At 53.4% G+C, this 22,489-nt stretch overlaps 1 protein-coding gene and 1 long non-coding RNA gene across 3 annotated transcripts in view; one reads left to right on the forward strand and one right to left on the reverse strand.

The window, feature by feature from the left end:
• Positions 1-5,095: 5,095 nt before the first annotated feature.
• Positions 5,096-13,375, forward strand: LOC134733495 (uncharacterized). Its single transcript, XR_010117037.1, has 5 exons — positions 5,096-5,659; positions 5,825-7,082; positions 7,323-7,412; positions 9,602-9,697; positions 12,081-13,375. It is a non-coding gene; the product is annotated as an uncharacterized lncRNA (long non-coding RNA).
• ARHGAP8 (Rho GTPase activating protein 8) overlaps positions 7,356-22,489 on the reverse strand; it is a 108,798-nt gene continuing 93,664 nt past the window's right edge. For both annotated transcript variants that reach the window (XM_063622973.1, XM_063622972.1), the window contains 4 exons: positions 20,648-20,725; positions 19,642-19,770; positions 10,434-10,537; positions 7,356-7,807 (listed from right to left, as the gene is read on the reverse strand). In XM_063622973.1, the coding sequence (XP_063479043.1) occupies positions 7,487-7,807; positions 10,434-10,537; positions 19,642-19,770; positions 20,648-20,725 (632 nt within the window). In that variant the 3' untranslated portion in view covers positions 7,356-7,486. The remainder of the gene's footprint in view (positions 7,808-10,433; positions 10,538-19,641; positions 19,771-20,647; positions 20,726-22,489) is intronic.

Consider the following 22,489-nt stretch of genomic DNA (forward strand, 5'->3'; position numbering starts at 1 on the left):
CCCTGGTTCAAATCCCAGCTCTGCCACTCACTAGCTGTGTGACTTCAGGTGTGTTCTCTTACTGTTCTGTGGGGGGCCTCTGGATTCTCATTTGCACACTAGGAATGAGAGTATCAGAGGGCACAAAGACCCACTCCAGTGTCCTCACAGGAGAAACTCATCCAGTAGGATTAATACTCCCGGCCTCCCCTTGCCTCCTCCCATGGGAAGAGTAGGGAATATTCTGACTGTCACTCCCCAGAGAGGAAGCCAGGCCTGGTCAGCTGTGCCAGTCCTCAAGAGCCAGCTGTCTGCAGGTCCAGTGACCGGGCTGTGAGTCCGTCTGAATCACAGTGGCCCGTTAGCAAAGGCCCTCATCCACAGATCAGAGGCAGGCCTCTGGGCAGCTTTAGGGAGACCTCGATTTCCACCTGTGGGACTCCTGAACGAGCGCTTTCTCAATTGGTTACAGTAGGTGGCTAGTCAGACATGAGCGGGGCAGGGGAAGGCTCCCCCCAGCCCCACTAGGAAAGTCAGGTGGCCATCCGGTGATGGCAGGCAGTTGTTACTGTTTCTCTAAAATCGTAATTGGTTGCAGCCAAAGCCAGGGAAAGCAGTCTCCTAATAGAATCACCTGAAGCTGGTGCTAAGGTAATAAGCGTCCCCCGATAAAGATCTCAGGAGATGGGCGAGCGAGCTCACACGTGAGCACCAGGAGGCAAAATGGTGGAATTTAACTTGTATTTGACCTCACGCGAATGAGGAGAGAAGTCATTTCTCTTACTCTCTCCTGTCTCTGAAGAGGAGGAGGAAGTAAACGTTGAAACACAACAGGAATGAAGTCAGTGGCAAGACCAGCTGGTGCCACCGATGACCCGGCCTGAGGTTAAAAGATTAACCCCGCCAACTCTAACCACATGTGCTCTCAATCTGTCACGACCCTTTCACGTGGAACCCCTTAGCGTTGTAAGCCCTTAAAAGGGCCAGGAACTCTGTCTTCGGAGAGATCGGCTCTTAAGACGCGGGTCTGCCGACGCTCCCGGCCGAATAAAAAAAACCTCTTCCTTCCTTAGTCCGGTGTCTGAGGAGTTTTGTCTGCGGCTCGTCCTGCTACAGGAACCCTTGACTGGTAAGGGGAAAACACCACAGCTCCGGTAAACACTGTGTGTGCTCCCCTCTGTAGTGTTGGCGGGCCTCTGTGCATGCGGACAGCCCACTGCAAGGGAGGAATCAGGGGAGAAGGTACGCGGACCTCAGATGCGTGCCAACACATAAAACCCTTTTTTTTTTTTTTTTCTTGAGACAGAGTCTCACTTGTCATCCAAACTGGAGTGCAGTGGCACAATCTCATCTCACTGCAACCTCCGCCTCCCGGGTTCAAGTGATTCTCCTGCCTCAGCCTCCCAAGTAGCTGGGACTACAGGTGTCCACCCCCGCCGCCCACCTGTCCTCCTGCCCCCCCGCCTGGCTAATTTTTGTATTTTTAGTAGACAAGGTTTCACCGTGTTGGCCAGGCTGGTCTCCAACTTCTGACCTCAAGTGATCCACCCGCCTTGGCCTCCGAAAGTGCTGGGATTACAGGCGTGAGTCACCGAGCCCGGCCAGTCGAACTCTTTCTTCTGAGGAGGCAAGGATTGAGGTTATTGCAGAATGTAGTGATTCGCCATCAGTAACATACTGTGTGACTCAGGTTCTGAGCTTGGGCAGAGAAGAGGGGTGTTATTTGCGGACTCCATCCCCAGCTGGGATGGCACAAGGCTTACCAGGGGATGTAACGGTCACTCTGCAACGCTCCCTATCCCTATCCCCATGCCCGTGACCCTGCACCATCCATGTTCTGGAGGCAGGGGCAGCTCAGCACCCACCAGCACCGAGCTGCTACTGAGCCGCCCTCTCTCCTAGAAGGAAAATGGATTCAGCCAGTGGCTCCCGCCAGCCTGGCACCCTCGTGACTCATCCCCGCCCTTGGTAAAGGAATGACCGGGCCTCGGCATGGTGGTGCCACCTGGACATCAGACGGAATCGGAGTTGGAGGCTGGTTGGGAGAAAGCAGAACCCTCTCCGGCTCACAGGCCTAGCTTGCCCTGGAGTGTGAGGTGCCCACCGTGCACCGATAGGTCAACACCCCATGCAGGCATGAGGGAGGTGGCAGCCACCAGGCTCGGTTGAAATATTCATTTCAAGGGAACTCCTTGTCCATTCAGATGACTGAACAACAGCTTGATTTCATGGAATAATGGCTTTTATTAAGAAGCCAACAGGAATGATCATAGTGGGGAGTCCTGTGTCTCGGCAGTGGGTGTTTGTAGCGCACCCGGTATTCACCAGCTACTCTGTGCAAGGCTCAGTGGGAGGGTGGTTGGTGTGTTGGAGGATGTGGGTACACAGTAGCATGGGCATGCATGTGGCTGAGTGCACGCATGTACATACATGTTCACACATGCACCTGCGGCAGGAACTTGGTGAATACTTGATGGTTGGTGGTTTTATTTTTTTTGAGATGGAGTTTTGCTCTCGTTGCCTAGGCTGGAGTGCAATGGTGCCATCCCAGCTCACTGCAACCTGTCTTCTGAGTTCAAGCAATTCTGCTTTAGCCTCCCAAGTAGCTGGGATGTACAGGTGTGTGCCACCACACCTGGCTAATTTTTTTTTTTTTTTTTTTTTTTTTTTTTTGGTAGAGACGGGGTTTCACCATGTTGGATCAGGCTGGTCTCAAACTCCTGACCTCAAGTGATCCGCCTGCCTCGGCCTCCCAAACTGTTGGGATTACAGGCATGAGCCACTGTGCCTGGCTGGTTGGTGGGTTTTGATTGGAAGGCTATGGAGTTCCAATGGTGGATGTGGTTATAAGGGTAACTGGGGGGTCTCAGAGTGTGGGCCAGTTGCATCAGGCCCCTGGAGGGTGGGACACTGCCTTTCCAAGAGCAACAAAATATGGGCGATTTGTGGTGCTGAGAATGGTGAGCAGGTAGTTAGTCTAGAGCAGGGTTGCAAACTTTTTCTGTAAAAGGCCAGATAGTAAATATGTTAGGCTTTGTGGCCCTTGCAGTCTCTGTAGCAACTACTCAGCTCTGCCCTGATGAGGCAAAAGTAGCCACAGGCAATGTACAAAATGGCCGTGGCTGTGTTCCAAGAAAACTTTATTGGCAAAAACAGGTAGGTAATGGGCCAGATCTGAGCCACGGGCCATAGTTTGCCAACCCCTGGTCTAGACCACTCCCATTTATCAAGTGATTTGGCTTTAGCAGCTTCCCGGAAGGTGGTGCTGCTGGGTGATAAAGCAGAGGGACGGAGCTTGCAGAATTCAGGTGATAGGGCTTGGATCTGAGGCCCCAGCGTGTCTCATGTTGAAATGAAACCCTCAACGTTGGAGGTGGGGACTGGTGGGAGGTGATTGGATCATGAGGGTGGATCCCTCATGGGTTGGTGCTGTCCTCGAGATAGTGAGTTCTCACCAGATCTGGTTTAAAAGCATGTGGCACCTCTGCCCCACACTCTCTTGCTCCTGCTTTTGCCATGTGATGCGCCTCCTTCCTTTTTGCCTTCTGCCATAATTGGAAGCCTCCTGAGGCTTCCCCAGAAGCTGAACACAGGTGCTGGTGCCATGCTTGTACAGCCTGAGGAACCATGAGCCAGTTAAACCTCTTTTCTTATAAATGACCCCATCTCAGCAAGAACAGCCAAACACACAGAGGGTTTGCTGAGCAGAGCCACACGACCAGAAAGTAAGTGGGGGTCCCAAGCCCGACTGCGGGACAGTCCATCCTCAGAGCTGTCCTCCTCCCTACGCCCCTGCCCACCCCCTGGGCCGGGATGCAGCGCTGCCCCCGGCCCCTCTGGAACTCAGGAGGGAGCCCCATGCCGTTCCAGGTGTGGAGAGCAGCCTGCGCGTCACTCGCTGAGGCCAAATCCTATGGAGCCTGCCGCTGCACAACTACGTCGTCCTCCGCTACCTCGTGGGCTCTTCCTGCGTGCGGTGAGTAGGCAAGGGGGTCGCTTGGGGTGAAGCCCAGTGGCCTTCCCTGCCATGCTGGGCCCGCATGGACCAGTCCCTTCCTTGCCCCGGGTCTGGGGTCATGCCCTACTTGGGCCTCAGAATACCACTTCCTTGACACCAAGGACCTCGTCCAAGGCCCGGTCAGGTACCCACTCTGCTGAGGGGACTTTTGGCCTTTGCTCCCCAGAACCTCCCCCGCTTCTCCCTGCAGCAAGAGCTGGGGAGACGGCAGTGTGGGACTCGTGGGTAATCCCCTGCAGAGGCCTGTCACTCCTCCCCCACTGCCGGGTCTGGGTGGGGATTCATCCCGGCCCCAGGGGGTGGGGCACAGGACTCAGGCCTAAGCCAATCAGAGCCTTCTCTGGCTGCAGCAATGGGGCCAAGGTGAACATGTGACCTAGGCTTGTCCAATCAGGGTGAATCTGGGGCTTTTTTGCTGGGAAAGTGGCACTAAGACGTTGTATCCTTCTCTGCCATATTTGATGGGCCCTGTGCTTCTATCTTGCCAGCCCGAGGAGTCAGCCTGCCTGAGACTGCAGAGTCCTGTCGCACCCCAGAGCCCGCAGGCAGTTCGGCTGCTTTATGCCCAATTCACCCTCCGTGTATCCACCTCCTTTGCAGGGCCCTCCCACTGTGACCCTGGCCTTGGCCACCAGGCTTGCTTTAGCCAATGGGATGTGAGCATACAGGACGCCAGTCAAAGCATGAAAACTGCTTGCAATAGCGCTTGTGTGTGCACCTGGGCCTATGTTGTGAGAATGTGCCCCGTTTAGCCATTGGAAGGACTTGGGACACCTGCAGGAGAACAGAGTCGCCCCGGCTGACAGCCAGCTCAGCCAGGACATGTAAGCAATCCCCTCAAAAGACAAATAGAACCACCCAGCTGACCCACTGACTCATGGGCAGTAATGACCAGCAGTTGCTTTCAGTGAGTGGTCTTGGGCATGCCCCCCTGCCCCCCTGCCCGGCTAATTTTTGTATTTTTAATAGACACAGGGTTTCACCATGTTGGCCAGGCTGGTCTTGAACTCTGGACCTCAAGTGATACACCTGCCTTGGCCTCCCAAAGTGCTGGTATTACAGGCATGAACCACCGTGCCTAGCCTACCCTAAGTCGAAGGTCAAACCACGCACTTGATTTCTCAAGTTGCCTGCTTGGCCCTCTTCCAAGGGTACTTTTCTTCCTTTCATTCCTGCTTTAAAGCTTTTTTAATACACTTTCACTCCTGCTCTAAAACTTGCCTCGGTCCTTGGTCTCTCACTCATCCTTATGCCCCGCAGTCGAACTCTTTCTTTTCCTTTTTTAATTTTTTTTACACAGATTCTCACTCTGTTGCCCAGACTGGAGTGCAGTGGCACGATCTCGGCTCACTGCAACCTCTGCCTCCCGGGTTCAAGCAATTCTCCTGCCTTGGCCTCCTGAGTAGCTGGGACTACAGGTGTGCTCCACCATACATGGCTAATTTTTTGTATTTTTAGTAGAGATGGGGTTTCACCATGTTGGCCAGGCTGGTCTCCAACGCCTGACCTCAGGGGATCCACCTGCCTTGGCCTCCCACAATGCCGGGATTACAGGCATGAGTCACCGAGCCCGGCCAGTCAAAACTTTCTTCTGAGGAGGCAAAGATTGAGATTGCTGCAGAACATAGGGATTTGCCGTCAGTAACATACTGTGTGACTCAGGTAGGTTCTGAGCTTGGGCAGAGAAGAGGGGTGTCATTTGGGGGCTCCATCCCCAGCTGGCATGGCATGAGGCTTACCGGGGGGAGGGGGGGTATAACGGCCACTCTGCAACCCTCCCTATCCCCGTCCCCATGCCCGTGACCCTGCACCATCCATGTTCTGAAGGCAGGGCCAGCTCAGCACCCACCAGCACCGAGCTGCTACTGAGCCGTCCTCTCTCCCAGAAGGAAAATGGATTCAGCCGGTGGCTAACCAGCCTGGCACCTTCGTGACTCAGCCCCATCTCCTCTGCCCAGAAGCAGCTTCAAGAAACTGTAATAGGACCCGCGCCCCTGGTAAAGGAATGGCCAGGCCTCAGGGGCTTGGTGCTGCCACCTGGGCATCAGATGGAGTCGGAGGCTGGTTAGGAGAAAGCAGAACCCTCTCCGGCTCGCAGGCCCAGCTTTTGCCCTAGAGTGTGAGGTGCCCACTGAGCACCGATAGGTGTGGGGGGTCGCTCAGCAGCCACAGGGGCCCCTCAAGGACAGCGAGCACCAGCAGTGTAGGAAACACAGCGGCAGACGAGGGGCGGGGGAATAATGGAAGACACAAGTGAAGAGGGAGGAGGCCAGCGAGGAGAACGCACCCTCCAAGTTCCAGAGCAGAGCCCTGGGCGTGGGCTTGGCCTGGGGCTGCCAGTGACCCCCGGAGCATCCGAACGGGGGTACCAGGGGTCCCGGTGCAACTAGGTCAACACCCCAAGCAGGCACGAGGGGCCGCCACGGGGGATCTGCAGAGTGGACTTTTGTTTTGTTCCCCAGAACCACTCCGGCTTCTCTCTGCAGCAAGAGTGGGGGAGATGGCAGCGTGGGACTCGTGGGTAATCTCCTGCAGTGGCTTGTCACTCCTCCCCCACTGCCAGGTCTGGGTGGGGCTTCATCCCAGCCCCAGGGGTGGGGCACAGGACTCAGGCCTAAGCCAAGCAGAGCCTTCCCTGGCTGCAGCAATGGGTCCAAGGTGAGCATGTGACCCTAGGCTTGTTCAATCAGGGTGAACCTGGGCCTTTTATGCTGGGCATGTGGGACTAAGGCGTTGTATCCTCCTCTGCCATATCTGATGGAAGCACAGGGCCCATCTAGCCAGCCCAAGGAGTCAGCCTGCCTGAGACTAGAGTCCTGTCGCACCCCAGAGCCCTGGGGCAGCTCAGCTGCTTTATGCCCAATTCTTCACCCTCCGTGTATCCCCCTCCTTTGCAGGGCCCTCCCACTGTGACCCTGGCCTTGGCCACCAGGCTTGCTTTGGCCAATGGGATGTGAGCATACAGGATGCCAAAGCATGAAAACTGCTTCCAATAGCGCTTGTGCGCGCCTGGGCCTGTGTTATAAGAATGTGCCCTGCTTACCCATTGGAAGGACTTGGGCCACCTGCAGGAAAACAGTCACATGTAAGTGATCCCCTCAAAAGACCAATAGAACCACCCAGCTGACCCACTGACTCATGGGCAGTAATGACCAGCAGTAGCTTTCAGTGACTGGGCTTGGGCGGTGTGTTACGCAGCAGTGTGGCAGCAGCAGGGACTGGCAGCCCCTAGCCACTCCATTCCCATTTTCAGTTAAACCGCATTGAGTTACGATTCAAAACATCAATCCTAACATGCATTGTTTTATCCCGGTCCACAACTCAGGAACCACGGAGAACAGTCTAAGGACCAGAGGCGTGGAGTTTTCATTAGAAGATTCTGAGTTCAGCTAATGCCTGGTTATTTTTACAGATGGTAAGTTTACAAAAACACACAAGTGCACAGACAGGTGTGGGAGGTAGCTTGAAATATACAGAGTGCTTGCACCACTAGCGACGTCTTCTGGCCGCCATCGGGGGACTCGGAGGTATGGTAGGCTTGGTGAGGCCCGTGGCTCGTGTCTGTGGCACAGCCTTCTGCAAGGGGGCTGCCCTGCTCCCCCGTTCCCACGGTGCCAGGCTGTGCTCCCCAGGTGCCTCCGGGGCGCTGAAGATCTTTTCATAGTACTCAATCAGCAGTTCAGTGAACATGTTCAGGGGCACAAGGGCACTCAGGGAAGAGGCCCCTTGGGATGGCCAGATCAAATTCAGCCCAAAGACACAAGCCAGGTTAGAGCTGTTCATTTTGTTGAAGATGCTCTCCCGGGACACCTGGAGGCAACCACACACAAGAAAAGGGGAGTGAACACTGAGGGCCACGGCACCCTAGAACTCCCTCCTGAACTTCGGGAGGGGCGTATGTAGTGAGAGGAGCACTGCACTGGGAGCTCGCAGCCAGTACGGGGACCCTGTGCAGCCACCTGCCCCCTCAGGGCCTCAGTTACCTTATCTATGAAAGGAAGGCTTGGGCTCGTCCTGGAGGACCCTCTGGCTCTGACCTTCTGTGACAGCCACAACACCCCACTATCTCCTCTTCCACTGCACCCTCTGGGGAGACACTCTTGGGGATGGGCTGTAGCACAGAAGGTACGAACTAGGTGACCCCTCTGGCCTCTGCTGTGAGTGGCGAACTGGGCATGATGGGGACCAGCCAGCACGTAGGGGCCACTACGAGGGGCAGCGAGAGTGGAAAGAGCTTGCCTCCCAGAAGGGCTTCTTGTCAGTCTCAGCCAACACTTAGGGCAACCCCAGGAGGTGGGAGTCATTTCTCCCCATCTTACAGATGAGGAATCGGGGGCCCGGAGGATACAGGAGACTTGCCCAAGGTCGGTCATGTGGCCAGCCAGTGGCAGGGGGCCATGTGGACCAAGGTGAGGGCAGGGCCTGTTCTCTTCTCCTTGCCTCTCTACAAGATTCAAGCTGGGGGGAACCTCAGAGTCAGAAACGGGGGTCATGAGGCTGTGAGTGCCAGGGTAGAGCAGAGAACTGGAGGGGGGCATAGCTGGGCATCACCCTCACAGATCTGGTGAGGATGCCCAGACATGCCCAAGCCCTGCTTCGGGGAGACAGCCGGATACTCCTGAGGCTCCCCCTACCTGCTGGTCCCCCCAGCCCCTTGCAGGCCACCCCTCCTCAAGCTGAAGCCCCCAAGTGCCACTGGGGGCATAATACGCAACATCACACCCCACCAGCTGCATTCACATCAGTGCCGTGGAGGAGGTGGCTAGAGAGATAAATCAGTCTCTCGCAGTGAAAAAGAAGTAGGCCAGGCACAGTGGCTCACACCTGTAATCCCAGCACTTTTAAGAGGCCGAGGCAGGTGGATCCTGAGGTCAGGAGTTCAAGATCAGCCTGGCCAACGTGCCAAAACCCCATCTCTACTAAAAATACAAAAATTAGCCGGACATGGTAGTGCTCACCTGTAATCCCAGCTACCTGGGAGGCCGAGGCAGGAGAATCACTTGAACCTAGCAGGCGGAGGTTGCAGTGAGCTGAGATCGTACCACTGCACTCCAGCTTAGGTGACAGAGCAAGACTGTCTCGATTTTTTTTTTTTTTTTTTGACAGAGAGTAAATTTTAGTTTTGGGCCTCCGAGAAATATCAAGCAATAAGGAGAAAAAAAATTTGTTGGAAAACCAGGAAGTGGCATTCTCCAACAGACTCGGGGATGTGACGCCTACTCTGCCCAGGCTCTCCTCACCCTGCCCAGCCTGGGGCAAAGGCCTGGAGAGATGGAGAAGGTTAAACACTCAGGGCCGTGGGGCTGGGGGTTAGGGGTGGACCCACTTGGATGTGTTGAGCCTTCCACTGTTGACCACACAGACTTTTGATCCAAATGCATCCCTGCCCCAGGGGGACAGCACACTAAGCTGAGCAGAGCCACACGGCCAGAAAGTAAGGGGGGGTCCCAAGCCTGACTGTGGGACAGTCCATCCTCAGAGCTGTCCTCCTCCCTATGCCCCTGCCCTCCCCCTGGGCCGGGATGCAGCACTGCCCCCGGCCCCTCTGGAACTCAGGAGGGAGAGCACTGAAGGGTTTCTCTCTCTCTCTGTTCATTTGCTTAGCCTGGTGTAGTAGATTGAATGGTGGCCCCTCTAAGACAGACCACTGAGAATCTGTGACTGTGACCTTATTTGGAACGACGGTCGTTGCAACTGTCGGTAAGTTGAGGATCTCAAGATGAGATCATCCCGGGTCATCTGGGTGGATCCTAAGCCCAGTGACACGTGGCATGGGGCCTGCACTTATGAGGGAAAGGTGGAGGGAGATCTGAGACATACACAGGGGAGAAGGCCAGGGGGAGGTGGAGGCAGAGCTGGAGTGACCAGGAGCTGGGAGAGGCCAGGAGGATCCTTCCCTGGAGCCTCTGGAAGGAGCACAGCCCAGCACCCCTTGATTTTGGACTTCTGGCCTCTAGCAGAGTGACACGGTAAATCCTATGGTTTTAAGCCACCCAATGTGCAGTCACAGGAACTTAATGGATGTGCTTCTGGGTGTACCCCTTCTACAGGAAGGGTCAGTTCAGTCCACAGTGAGGGCACTGGGCTCTGCTCCAATGGTGGACACAGGTCCTACCTCCCAGAGACTCAACCCAAGCAGATGACAACATGGGGGCAGAGGAGCCCAATAACAACCGTCACTGGCAAGGGCCAGGGGACAGCAGGTACAGGAGTGGGCAGGGGCAGGTTTGCCCTATCCGACAGGCAGGGGGTCCTCAACCCCATGGGTGCCTGACCGGGCCTTAGATGAGGTCCTTGGGTCCAGGGAGTGGTATTCCGAGGCCCAAGCAGGCCATGACCCCAGACCCGGGGCAAGGAGGGGACTGGGCCATGCGGGCCCAGCGTGGCAGGAAAGGCCACTGGGCTTCCCCCCCAAGCGCCCCCCTTGCCCACTCACCGCATGCAGGAAGCCCACGAGGTAGCGGAGGACGACATAGTTGTGCTCCGGGAGGCTCCACAGGATCTGGCGGCAGCGAGTGACGCGCAGGCTGCTCTCCACACCTGGAACGGCATAGGGCTCCCTCCTGAGCTCCAGAGGGGCTAGGGGCAGCGCTGCATCCCGGCCCAGGGGGAGGGCAGGGGCGTAGGGAGGAGGACAGCTCTGAGGATGGACTGTCCCACAGTCGGGCTTGGGACCCCCCCCCCTTACTTTCTGGCCCTGTGGCTCTGCTCAGCAAACCCTCTGTGTGTTTGGCTGTTCTTGCTGATATGGGGTCATTTATAAGAAAAGAGGTTTAACTGGCTCATGGTTCTGCAGGCTGTACAAGCATGGCACCAGCACTTGTTCAGCTTCTGGGGAAGCCTTAGGAGGCTTCCAATTATGGCAGAAGGTAAAAGGGAGGGAGTTGCATCACATGGCAAAAACAGGAGCAAGAGAGTGTGGGGCAGAGGTGCCACATGCTTTTAAACCAGATCTGGTGAGAACTCACTATCTCGAGGACAGCACCAACCCATGAGGGATCCACCCTCATGATCCAATCACCTCCCACCAGTCCCCACCTCCAACGTTGAGGGTTTCATTTCAACATGAGACACGCTGGGGCCTCAGATCCAAGCCCTATCACCTGAATTCTGCAAGCTCCGTCCCTCTGCTTTATCACCCAGCAGCACCACCTTACAGGAAGCTGCTAAAGCCAAATCACTTGATAAATGGGAGTGGTCTAGACCAGGGGTTGGCAAACTATGGCCCGTGGCTCAGATCTGGCCCATTACCTACCTGTTTTTGCCAATAAAGTTTTCTTGGAACACAGCCACGGCCATTTTGTACATTACCTATGGCTGCTTTTGCCTCATCAGGGCAGAGCTGAGTAGTTGCTACAGAGACTGCAAGGGCCACAAAGCCTAACATATTTACTATCTGGCCTTTTACAGAAAAAGTTTGCAACCCTGCTCTATACTACCTACCTGCTCACCATTCTCTGGCCTTTATGGCCAGTTTGGCTTCTAAATGCCTGGGGGAACAGCCAACGGTCAGGATGCAGGGCCAAGAATTTATAGGCCGGGCGCGGTGGCTCACGCCTTTAATCCCAGCACTTTGGGATGCCGAGATGGATGGATCACCTGAGATCAGGAGTTCAAGACCAGCCTAGACAACATGGTGAAACCCCATCTCTACTAAAAATACAAAAATTAGCCGGGTGTGGCGGCGGGTGCCTGTAATCCCAGCTACTTGGGAGCCTGAGGCAGGAGAATCACTTGAACCCAGGAGGCAGAGGTTATAGTGAGTAGAGAATCTCGGCCACTGCACTCTGGCCTGGGCAACAGAGTGAGACTCCATCTCAAAAAAAAAGGAATTTATAGCTGGCCAGACAGTAATGTGAGTTGCACTCTGATATGTTGGATGGTGTTGCCTCTAAACCTCATGGTGAATTGTAATCCCCAATGTTGGAGGTAGGGATGGGTGAGGGGTGATGAAATCATGGGGACAGATTTCTCATAAACGGTTAGCGCCATCTCTTTGGTGCTGTTCTCATGATAGTGATTTCTCAAGAGATCTGGTTTAAGTGTGTGGCATGACCTCACCCCGTCTTGCTCCCACTCGCAGTGCGTGAGACACCTGCTCCTCCTTCGGCCTCCGTCCTGATTGAAAGCTTCCTGAGGCCTCCCCGGAAGCCAAGCAGATGCCAACACCATGCTTCCTAGAAAGCCTACAGAACCATGAGCCAATTAAACTTTACAAATTACCCAGCCTCAGTTATTTCTTTATAGCAACACAGACTCGGTGACAGCTGACATCCTACCAGCCATCACCAGCTCTGGGGGTGCTTGTCTTTCTTTTGGCTATCTATGGGGTAACTTTGGATCTTGGGGTACCAACCATCACCAGTTCTGGGGCGCTTGTCTAAGTCTGTCTTTCTTTTGGCTATCTGTGGGGTAACTTTGGATCCTGGGGGACTCTGAGAACTTCTCTTGTATCCATGGCCACAAAAAGGCTTATTGGTTTCGAGTTACATTGGATTAGGTACACCTTTGGTCAAAAACAAAAAAACAAAACAAAAAACTAGGTGAAAAGGACTATTTGGAAACAAACTGGGCAAAGAAAAAAATCTTTAGGGCCTTCTCCTGAAATATTGATAACAACTTTCACCCTCAACAGGTAATCTTAACTTGTATGAAACTATGTATGAAAGTTATAAGATCTTGGTTTATGGCCAGGATAGTGGCTCATGCCTGTCGGTCATCCCAGCACTTTGGGAGGCTGAGGTGGGGAGATCACTTAAGCCCAGGAATTTGAAACCGGCCTGGGCAACATGGTGAGACCTTGTCTTTACAAAAAAATATTTAAAAATTAGCTGGGGTAGTGCCTGCCTCAGCTACTTGGGAGGCTAAGGTGGGAGGATTGCTTGAGCCCTGAGGTCAAGGAGAAGGAGACCTCGTCTTAAAAAAAAATTTTTTTTTTTGTTTACAGATCTATATGTTATGTCTATGCGTGTATGTTATGTATACGTGAAATTGTTCTCCCTCTGATGGTATTACCAAGTTAATTTATAAAATCCCTTAAATGAGTTCTATTCAAATTGGCTTAGAGATACATGAGCATTTATAGAAAATATTTCTAAAGCGCTCAGAAATACAGAAACTAAGCTAAATATTCTTTTCAAGTTCATGTGACTTGAGTAACTGACAAGATTAGTCTGATACTGTTAGTTTATTTAAGAAAGCTATATAGGTTGGGCACGGTGGCTCACGCCTGTAATCCCAGCACTTTGGGAGGCCACGGTGGGCAGATCACCTGACGTCAGGAGCTCAAGACAGGCCTGGCCAACATGGTGAAACCCCGTCTCTACAACAATACAAAAATTAGCCAGGCAAGATGGCCGGTGCCTGTAATCCCAGCTACTCGGGAGGTTGAGGTGGGAAAATTGCTTGAGGTGGGAGAATTGCTTGAACCCGGGAGGCAGAGGTTGCAGTGAGCTGAGATGGTGCCATTGCACTCCAGCCTGAGCGACAGAGCAAGACTCCGTCTCAAAACAAAAAAAAAAAACCAGCTGCATCTTCTGAGTTATCCATATTAAGTATAATCCAAGCATACATCTTTACGTAGTTGGGTTTACTAGTGAAGTAGGGTTAAAAATAGTTAACAAGGGCGAGGCGCGGTGGCTCATGCCTGTAATCCCAGCACTTTGGGAGGTCGAGGTGGGTGGATAATTTGAGGTCAGGAGTTCGAGATCAACCTGGGCAACATGGTGAAACCCGGTCTCTACTAAAAATACAACAATTAGCTGGGTGTGGTGGTGCACACCTGTAATCCCAGCTACTTGGGAGGCTGAGGCGGATGGATCACTTGAGCCCGGGAGCGAGAGGTTGTGATGAGCCAAGATCAGGCCACTGCACTCCAGCCTGGGCAACAAAGCAAGATTCTGTCTCAAAAAAAAAGATGAGGGGGAATTCCTTGAAATGATGACTAGCATTATTCAGTTTATGTACGGCATTACAGTGAGTAAGGAAGGCCGCTTCCTGGCAGGCCCAGGAAACTTAAAATATGTTGGTTCTCAGTACCTTGAGAAGAGAGGAATTCTCTCAAATCTACAGACACTACAGGCAAAGTCTGATGGCAAATTTTTTTTTTTTTTTTTGAGACAGAGACTCGCTGTGTCCCAGGCTGGAGTACAATGGCGAGATCTCGGCTCACTGCAACCTCCGCCTCCCGGGTTCAAGCGATTCTCCTGCCTCAGCCTCCCGAATAGCTGGGATTACAGGTGCCCACCACCACGCCTGGCTAATTTTGTATTTTTTAGTAGAGATGGGATTTCTCCATGTTGGTCAGCCTGGTCTTGAACTCCCGACCTCAGGTGATCCACCTGCCTCAGTCTCCCAAAGTGCTAGGACTACAGGCATGAGCCACTGCACCTGGCCCTGATGGCAAATCTTTAGGTTGGCTTTCTAGCTTCAAGAGGCTTTTAAAAAGTGAATCTGAGATTCCTTATTAAAAGTTCTAGCAAGGTAGACTTAAAAAGAGCCTACATAGGTCAATTCCCATTTTTGCTGCCCTTATGTAAATAATCAGGCCAAATCTAGTGAGACCAGTCTTATTTTGTAATTGAGAATCAAAAGAGAAGCAGCTGTAAGGAGAAATGATGCTCCAGTGGAAAACTACAGTGCACACTTGCGGGTTCTGAGTTCCTCTCGTTTCCTCCAATATCTGGCTACAACGCTCCAAGCTAACACTTCCAGTTTTTCTCCTACCCGCTGAGTTGACATGACAAAGACCTAAAACCTACCATTTCCCCAAAGCCCTGAAAGCTGACACTGGAAGACTTGATATAAACTTCAAAGAAATCATCGCAGCAGATGATGTATGGATAATCCTTGTGCCTCCTGCTATACAGGCCACTCAGCAAGTTCACCAGAACACCCAGTGCTATCACCAAAGACATCATCGAAATTGCAAACTACAAAATAATTCGCTGGCCAGCTGCTGCCTCTCTCCCTCTACCATGAAAGGATACTTCAAGCCAACATCTAGGAATCTTCTCAACTAAATGTTCTCTTGACTAAAAAAGTAGAGTTTAGGCCGGATATGGTGGCTCATGCCTGCAATCCCAGCACTCTGGGAGGCCGAGGTGGGCGGATCACAAGGTCAGGAGATCGAGACCATCCTAGCCGACATGGTGAAATACTGTCTCTACTAAAAATACAAAAAATTAGCCAGGCGTGGTGACACGAGCCTGTAGTCCCAGCTACTCGGCAGGTTAGGGCAGGAGAAAGGCTTGAACCTGGGAGGTGGAGGTTGCAGTGAGCCAAGATCACGCCACTGCACTCCAGCCTGAGTGACAGAGTGAGACTCCACCTCAAAAACAAAACAGACAAAAACCAAAAAAAACCCCAGAATTTATGGTTTGTTCAAACCATTGAACTTCACGTTTGTTGACATAGAAAGGTCCCTTATTAATGGGCTGACTTAGGTAGTCACCCTACTCCCACCTCCACCTCTGCCTCCTGAAATGAGGCACAACTGTTTACCTGGAGTGACCTAGTCACAGCACTGAGAGGAGGATTCATGCAACATGAGACAATCTACCAACTGTTTCTGGACTGTAAAACTTCCTGGGGAAAGTTTCAGATGTGGGAATGCTGGGGTCCGGAACACTACCGTCCCAAATATGGAGCCTGGGCAGGCTGAATATGTTATTGAGCTGAAGGAATCTGAGAAAGGCAGGTGCGGGAAGGGCTCTCTGACTCCCCCTACTTCTCTGTAACATCATAAAACCTTCTCATGGGAGGGGGTCTTCCCTATGTCCAGAGGGTGCCTTATCTCTAAAGACGGCGGAATGACAAAAGGAATTACAGCCCCATGACTTTCCACTCCTCATCAAACCTAGTATCAAAACATTCAGGCTGAATGTGTCTTCACCTTCCTTCCTTTTTTTTTTTTTTGGACAAAGTCTCACTCTGTGGCCCAGGCTGGAGTGCAGCGGTGCGATCTCGGCTCACTACAACCTCTGCCTCCTGGGTTCAAGCAGTTCTCGTGCCTCAGCCTCCTGAGTAGCTAGGATTACAGGCATCCACCACCACACCCAGCTAATTTTTGTATTTTTAGTGGAGACGGGGTTTCACCATGTTGGCCAGGTTGATCTCAAACTCCTGACCTCAGGTGATCCACCCACCTTGGCTTCCCGAAGTGCTAGGTTTACAGGAGTGAGCCACTGCACCTGGCCCATTTTCTTTTTCTTTTTTTTTTTTTTTTTTTTTGACACGGAGTCTTGCTCTGTCCACCAGGCTGGAGTGCAGTGGCGCGATCTCGGCTCACTGCAAGCTCCGCCTCCCGGGTTCACGCCATTCTCCTGCCTCAGCCTCCCGAGTAGCTGGGACTACAGGCACCCGCCAACACGCCCGGCTAATTTTTTTTTTGTATTTTTAGTAGAGACGGGGTTTCACTGTCTTAGCCAGGATGGTCTCGATCTCCTGACCTCGTGATCCGCCCGCCTCGGCCTCCCAAAGTGCTGGGATTACAGGCTTGAGCCACCGCGCCCGGCCATTTTCTTTATTTCTTTTCTTTCTTGCTTGCTTTCCTCCCTCCCTCCTTCCTTCTGTTTTGGGGACATGGTCTTGCTCTTTTGTCCAGGCTGGAGTACAGTGGTGTGATCATGGCTCACTGCAGCCTCAAACTCCCAGGCTCAAGTGATCTCCCACCTGAGCCTCCTGAGCAGCTGGGACTATAGGCATACACTAACAAGCCCAGCCAATTTTTAAAGTCTTTTGTAGAGATGGGGTCTCACTATGTTGCCCAGGCTGGACTCAAAACTCTTGGACTCAAGTCATCTTTCTGCCTTGGCCTCCCAAAGTGCTGGGATTACAGGCATGAGCCACCATGCCCAGCCTGGGTCTTCATTTTCTTCATTTTCATAAAGGTTCCCATGTCAGGTGGAGGTTGCAGTGAGCCGAGATCATGCCACAGCACTCCAGCCTGGGCGACAGAGTGAGACACCGTCTCAAAAATAAATAAATAAATAAATAAATAAATTTTTTAAAAGGCTCCCGTGTCATGGAAAACTTATATTAAATAGGCCGGGCGCGGTGGCTCACACCTGTAATCCCAGCACTTTGGGAGGCCGAGGCGGGCGGATCACGAGGTCAGGAGATCGAGACCACGGTGAAACCCCATCTCTACTAAAAATACAAAAAATTAGCTGGGCGTGGTGGCGGGCTCCTGTAGTCCCAGCTACTTGGAGAGGCTGAGGCAGGAGAATGGCGTGAACCCGGGAGGCGGAGCTTGCAGTGAGCCGAGATCGCGCCACTGCACTCCAGCCTGGGCGACAGAGCGAGACTCCGTCTCAAAAAAAAAAGAAAAAAAAAAAAAAAACTTACATTAAATAAACTGGTATGCTTTTCTCATGTAAATCTGTCTTTTGTCAGAATAACAAGTTACAGGGTCCGCACCCATGAACCTAAGACGGGTAGCGGGAAACGATTTTTTCCCTCCCAACAGAGGGTTGCTTAATGACTACGCTCTCCGGGTTTGTTAATTGGTGCCTATCCGGAAGAGGACAAATGTCTGGTATCTTTATGACTGGAGGCAGTGGTGCAAGCCAGAGCTGGATCCTTCCCTCCCTGGGGACTGGGAGGCAGAGGTAGCACTTTGAAGGTTTTCATTTCAAAGAGTTGGCTCTCAGGTCCTTGAGATAGCTCTGGGTGGTGGATGATTTTCATCTCAAAGGACAGATAAAGGATTCATAATTACAAGTTTTTTTTTCTTTTTTTTTTTTTTTTGAGACGGAGTCTCCGTTCTGTCACCTAGGCTGCAGTGCAATGGCACGATCTTGGCTCACTACAACCTCTGCCTCCTGGGTTCAAGTGATTCTCCTGCCTCAGCCTCCCGAGTAGCTGGGATTACAGGCGTGCACCACCACGCTCGGCTAATTTTTGTATTTTAGTAGAGACAGGGTTTTGCCATGTTGACCAGGCTGGTCTTGAACTGCTACCTCAAGTCATCCACCCAACTCAGCCTCTCAAAGTGCTGGGATTACAAGCGTGAGCCACCGTGCCCGGCCCACAGTTGCAAGCTTTCAAAGGAACTGCTGCTCAAAGAGGTGTTCCAGGGCCTATCTCCCTGTCACCAGGTTTTGGCTGGAACAAACAGTAAGTTCGCCTGGCAGCATTGAGTTTTCTCAAGCAGGAACCTACAGAGGCTGGAGTCGTCATCCCTCTGCAGGGGCTAATGAAGTTGGGAGGCTTCTGGAAGCTTCTCTCTAGGACAGAGCCTGGTGCATTCAGGTGATGGAGCATTGTCCATCTTGCCTGCTCTGGGCCCAGCTGGTAGGAGGATGCTGAACGTAGTGCCTCCTTCTCTGTCTCCACCAGATAGCTACCTCTATGCCCATGATCGAATTTGTTTCCATGAGGCTCAGCCTGGCTCTGAACTCTCCCAGGCTTCCCATCCACTAGCCAAAGTCAGTCAGCCCTCAACATCTTCCATGGTCTTCCAGGCTGTAGGAGAGACCTTCCCCATCTCAGACAGGGCCTTGCATTTGGCAGGCGCTTAGGAGCACTGCTGAATAAATGGGTGTAAATTTGCCTTTGAGGGGAGTTAGGGGTCTAGCGACCTTGACGGGACACCTTGAGACTGAAATCAATCTCCAGCCCCCTGCCCTCCCCAGAGGTCAGGCTGGTCTCACGTGACTCAAAGCCTGCACCCTCTAACCGTGTAATTGGTCTTTCTGGAATGGCCACCCCTATCTTGAGTCACCATAACCATCAGTTACCATAAACCATCAGGGCCCCCGATGAGTGACAAAGATAACTCCTGTCCCTTGGGAAATTCCAAGGTTCAGAAGTCACCCCCCAGGGGCCAGGACAAAGGCCAGGCTACCCTTTGGGTAAAGGTGATTCTTGAATACACAGTGGGGTAGAAACATTGATTTTAAGATTCAGGATTTGTCTTTAAAGTATCTTAACCTAGCTGCTTTAGAATTCACACCAAAATCAGGTTTCCCCCTTCGACTGATAGTGCTCCAAGAAGAAAGGGGGAGCTGGAGGTAGTCCCATTTGAAAAGACGGTGTTCGATGACTTAGATGAAGGCCTGAGTGGTTTTATGGTTCTTTTGAGGCATCACTTTCCTTAGCATTCACCAGTACTTTGAGATGCTGTTACAGAGTTGTTTACGAGTCATCTGTGCTCAGCCACACTGAGCATTTGACTGATCACAAAGCGCCTGTAGGATCAGACCCTATAGCTGCTCAGTTCTTATCATATAAGCTTGACATCCTACAATGATTTGGGGAGAAATGCCGAGAGCCCCTTTCTAGATGAGAGAGCTGAGGGTCTGGGGGCTGGGAAGGGGTACAGGCAGGACTTTGACCAGGATCATGAGCCCCAAATCTAGAGAGCTCCCCATCACCCTGCCTCCCGGCCCAGCTAAGCCTGAGAGACCAGCCTGGACAACCCTGACCGACCCCACCTCCTCTGCCTTTGGACAGCATGGCCTGGCTGTGCATGGTGGGGCAGCCCCAACGACCCCCTCTCTTGCCCTGCAGTGCCAGGTGGCAACAGGATGAGGGTGGGTACGTGTCACCTCGGACACCCCAGAGCCTGACCCTGGGCCAGTAGCTGGGAGACAGCATCTGAGGACCAAGCCCCCCACCCCTGCCCTGGGGCAGCTACGCACAGGTGATCCGGAGAATCTGCTCGTAGGCCTGGAAGGTCAGAAGTGGCTGGGGCAGCTCTCGCAGGAAGGTCTTCAGGATCACGGCAGGGATGTGAATGTCCCCGTAGTCATCAAAGTTCACGGGCTTCCCTGCACACAGAACACAGCACTGCTGAGGTCTGCACCCCGGCCTGGGCACTGCCGCTGCAGAACGAGCTCTGAGACACAGGGTGTGAGATGTCCAGATGGGAAGCGCCTGATGCTGGAGCCACATGTCCTGGGGATGCTGCTGTCCCCACCTAGAAATGGGGGTGCTGTGGCCCCATCAGCCCCTATACCGCCCTCACTGCCTCCTCCTAGGCTCCCAGTGGAGGCTGGGGTGGGCTGCTGGCTTCTCTGTGGCGTGCTGTTGCTCCCAGCTACAATGCCAGCTCTCTGAGGCCAGGTCTGTGGCAGAGATGACACTGCAGGCCCTGGGCCTGAGACGGGCAGGCCTGAGCTGGGCCCCGTGCAGACGTGATGCTCCATGATTGTGTAATGCACAATTGATCATGGGAGCAAGTGGGATTGAGGGCAAGTCTTGTCAGCAAGACAGCGGCTTCATTAGTGTCGGTGCGATGCATCCTCAGCTCAGAGGCCACTGCCCCTGCCCGCGGGTTACACATGGCAGTTAAGGAAGCCGTGCTGAGCCAATTCGGGGGAGCTGCCAGATAAAAAACCAGCTTCCCTGCACTGCAGTGTCTCCTGAAAGCACGTGCCACGTGGTGCAGATGGAGAGACCCTAAAGGCAAAATGGCATCATGCGGCCACCATGTCCCAGTGGGGTTGGGGGTCTGGACAAAAGGTCCCCACTCTGGACTACCAGTGGGCCCCTCGATGGCTCCTGGGCAGCTGCCCCCACCCTGAGTGTTTTCTGGGAGTTGGATGGGTTGTGGGGGCGGTGCTTCCCTGCCTCCGCTCTGAGGCCCCGGAGTGCTGTGCTCGCTGACCAGGCAGCTCAGGGCTCAGGACTGCGGGACACCCTCACCTTGGTTGTAGAGCCTCTGGATCTCGCGGACGGTCTGCACGCTGGCTGATCTCCGGAACAGGCCCTCGGTGCGCAGGCCTGCAGGAGAGGAGCTTCCGGGCATCTCACAGGTCCCAGCCCACTGAGCTTCCAGAACATTATATGACACTCCCTTGCCTACGGCATCACCCACCTGTGGCTGCCCTCCACACATGTGTTCCTCAAATCCTTTCCATATTCCCCAACCCACCCGATTTCCCACCTCTGTGGTCTGTGGAAATGGAAAGCGGAAGTAGACAGATTCTAAACTCAGACCTAGGCTCCAGTCCAGCTCTGCCTACCAGCTGTGTGACCTCAGATAAAGCACTCGGCCTCTCTGAGCCTATCTGCCTTGTTTATCTACAGAATAAGGCCATAAGCTCCTGTCTCCAAGGGCTGCAGAGAGGACTGGACACGGTGATGCCCAGCACGTGCCTGGCACCTGGGAGACCTCCAGACACATGACTTCCCACAAGGCCTAGGGCTGAGCTGTCCAGCACAGCAGCTGGTAGCTGCACATGGGGATTTAATTAAAATTAAATAAAATTAAAAATCTAGTCACTCAATTGCATGAGCCTCATACGAACTGCCCTATTGGGCTACTGCCACAGGGGCTGGTGGCTGCTGTTTATTTAGACAGTGAAGATACAGATGATGTTCAAGTTCGATTGGGCAATTCTGCTAAAGAGGTGACTGTAATCAAAGAAGAAAACTTGTCTCCATTGTCAGTTTATAAAAGGGGTTTTCAGCGCTTGTAATTGGCTCATAAAAGTAGCCCTGGGGTGGAGGGAAGGGTTTCCTCTGGCCAGGCCCCTGCTGGCTCCGGAGCCAGGAAGAGAAACAGGCCTGAGCCCGCCCTTGGGGAGCCTGCGGTGGATGATGGGGGTGCCCCGCAACACCAGGACCTAGGACTGTGGCACAGGCATCTGGAGATGCAAGTCTTCTTGGGACTTGCAAGGCCTGACCTCCCCTTCTCCTCCCAACTTCCTTTAAGTCCCACACGCTCCCGCACTCCCACGGCCACAAGCCCCTGCACCTGCTTTCCTCTCTGGGGCCTCTCCGTCACCCGGCATGGCCAGCTTCTCCCCATCCTCAGAGCTCAGCTCCACTGCCCCTCCCTCAGGGAAGCCCCCCAACAAGGTCAAACCCCCTAACAGGGACCCCGGTCTGGCAGGGCCTTCTCCCTGATGGAAGTCAGCATCTGGGCAGCTCTCGGTGGAATAGCTGCTGCTTCCACGTCCCGTGTGCTCACTTTGATATCCCCAGAGTCTGGTACAAGGGAGGCACATAGTGAATGTCTCCCGAGTGAATGAGTGAATGATGAGGCGGCGTGAAGAAGGCAGTTCTGTCCGGGAGACGGGCAGAATTGGAGAGGGCTTCCGGAAAACAGGACCTAACCGGCAGAGGGCAAGGAAGGGCAATCCAGGCTGGGGACAGGCGGGCCTCTTGGGGTCCCAGTGTAGGGTGCTCCCCGTACCTGCTCACCTGCCAGCTGAGCATCGTGACTGCAGGAAATGCTGGGGCCGTGGGGTCTGGGGTATGAGGGAGATGGCCTCCCAGGCCCCCGCCCAGCACATCTGCTCACTGATACTGCCCCCATGTGCACGGACTCTTGTGCCAAAGCACATTTTCCGGCCACCCTGTCCTACAAGTGAGGAGGGGCTCTTCAAGCCCCGCCTGTCTGAAGCAGGTTTTTCAAAGACCACCCACCTGGGCTGCTCCAAAGAGGAAATCAACCCACTCGTAACCAGAAAGGTGCAGGGCTAAGGCAGTGGCTTTAAGAGCCATTGCATGGGAACTCCCTGCCAGATGGAAACGTGAGAA

This window comes from Symphalangus syndactylus, chromosome 18 (assembly GCF_028878055.3).
Source record: "Symphalangus syndactylus isolate Jambi chromosome 18, NHGRI_mSymSyn1-v2.1_pri, whole genome shotgun sequence".
Taxonomy (NCBI): domain Eukaryota; kingdom Metazoa; phylum Chordata; class Mammalia; order Primates; family Hylobatidae; genus Symphalangus; species Symphalangus syndactylus.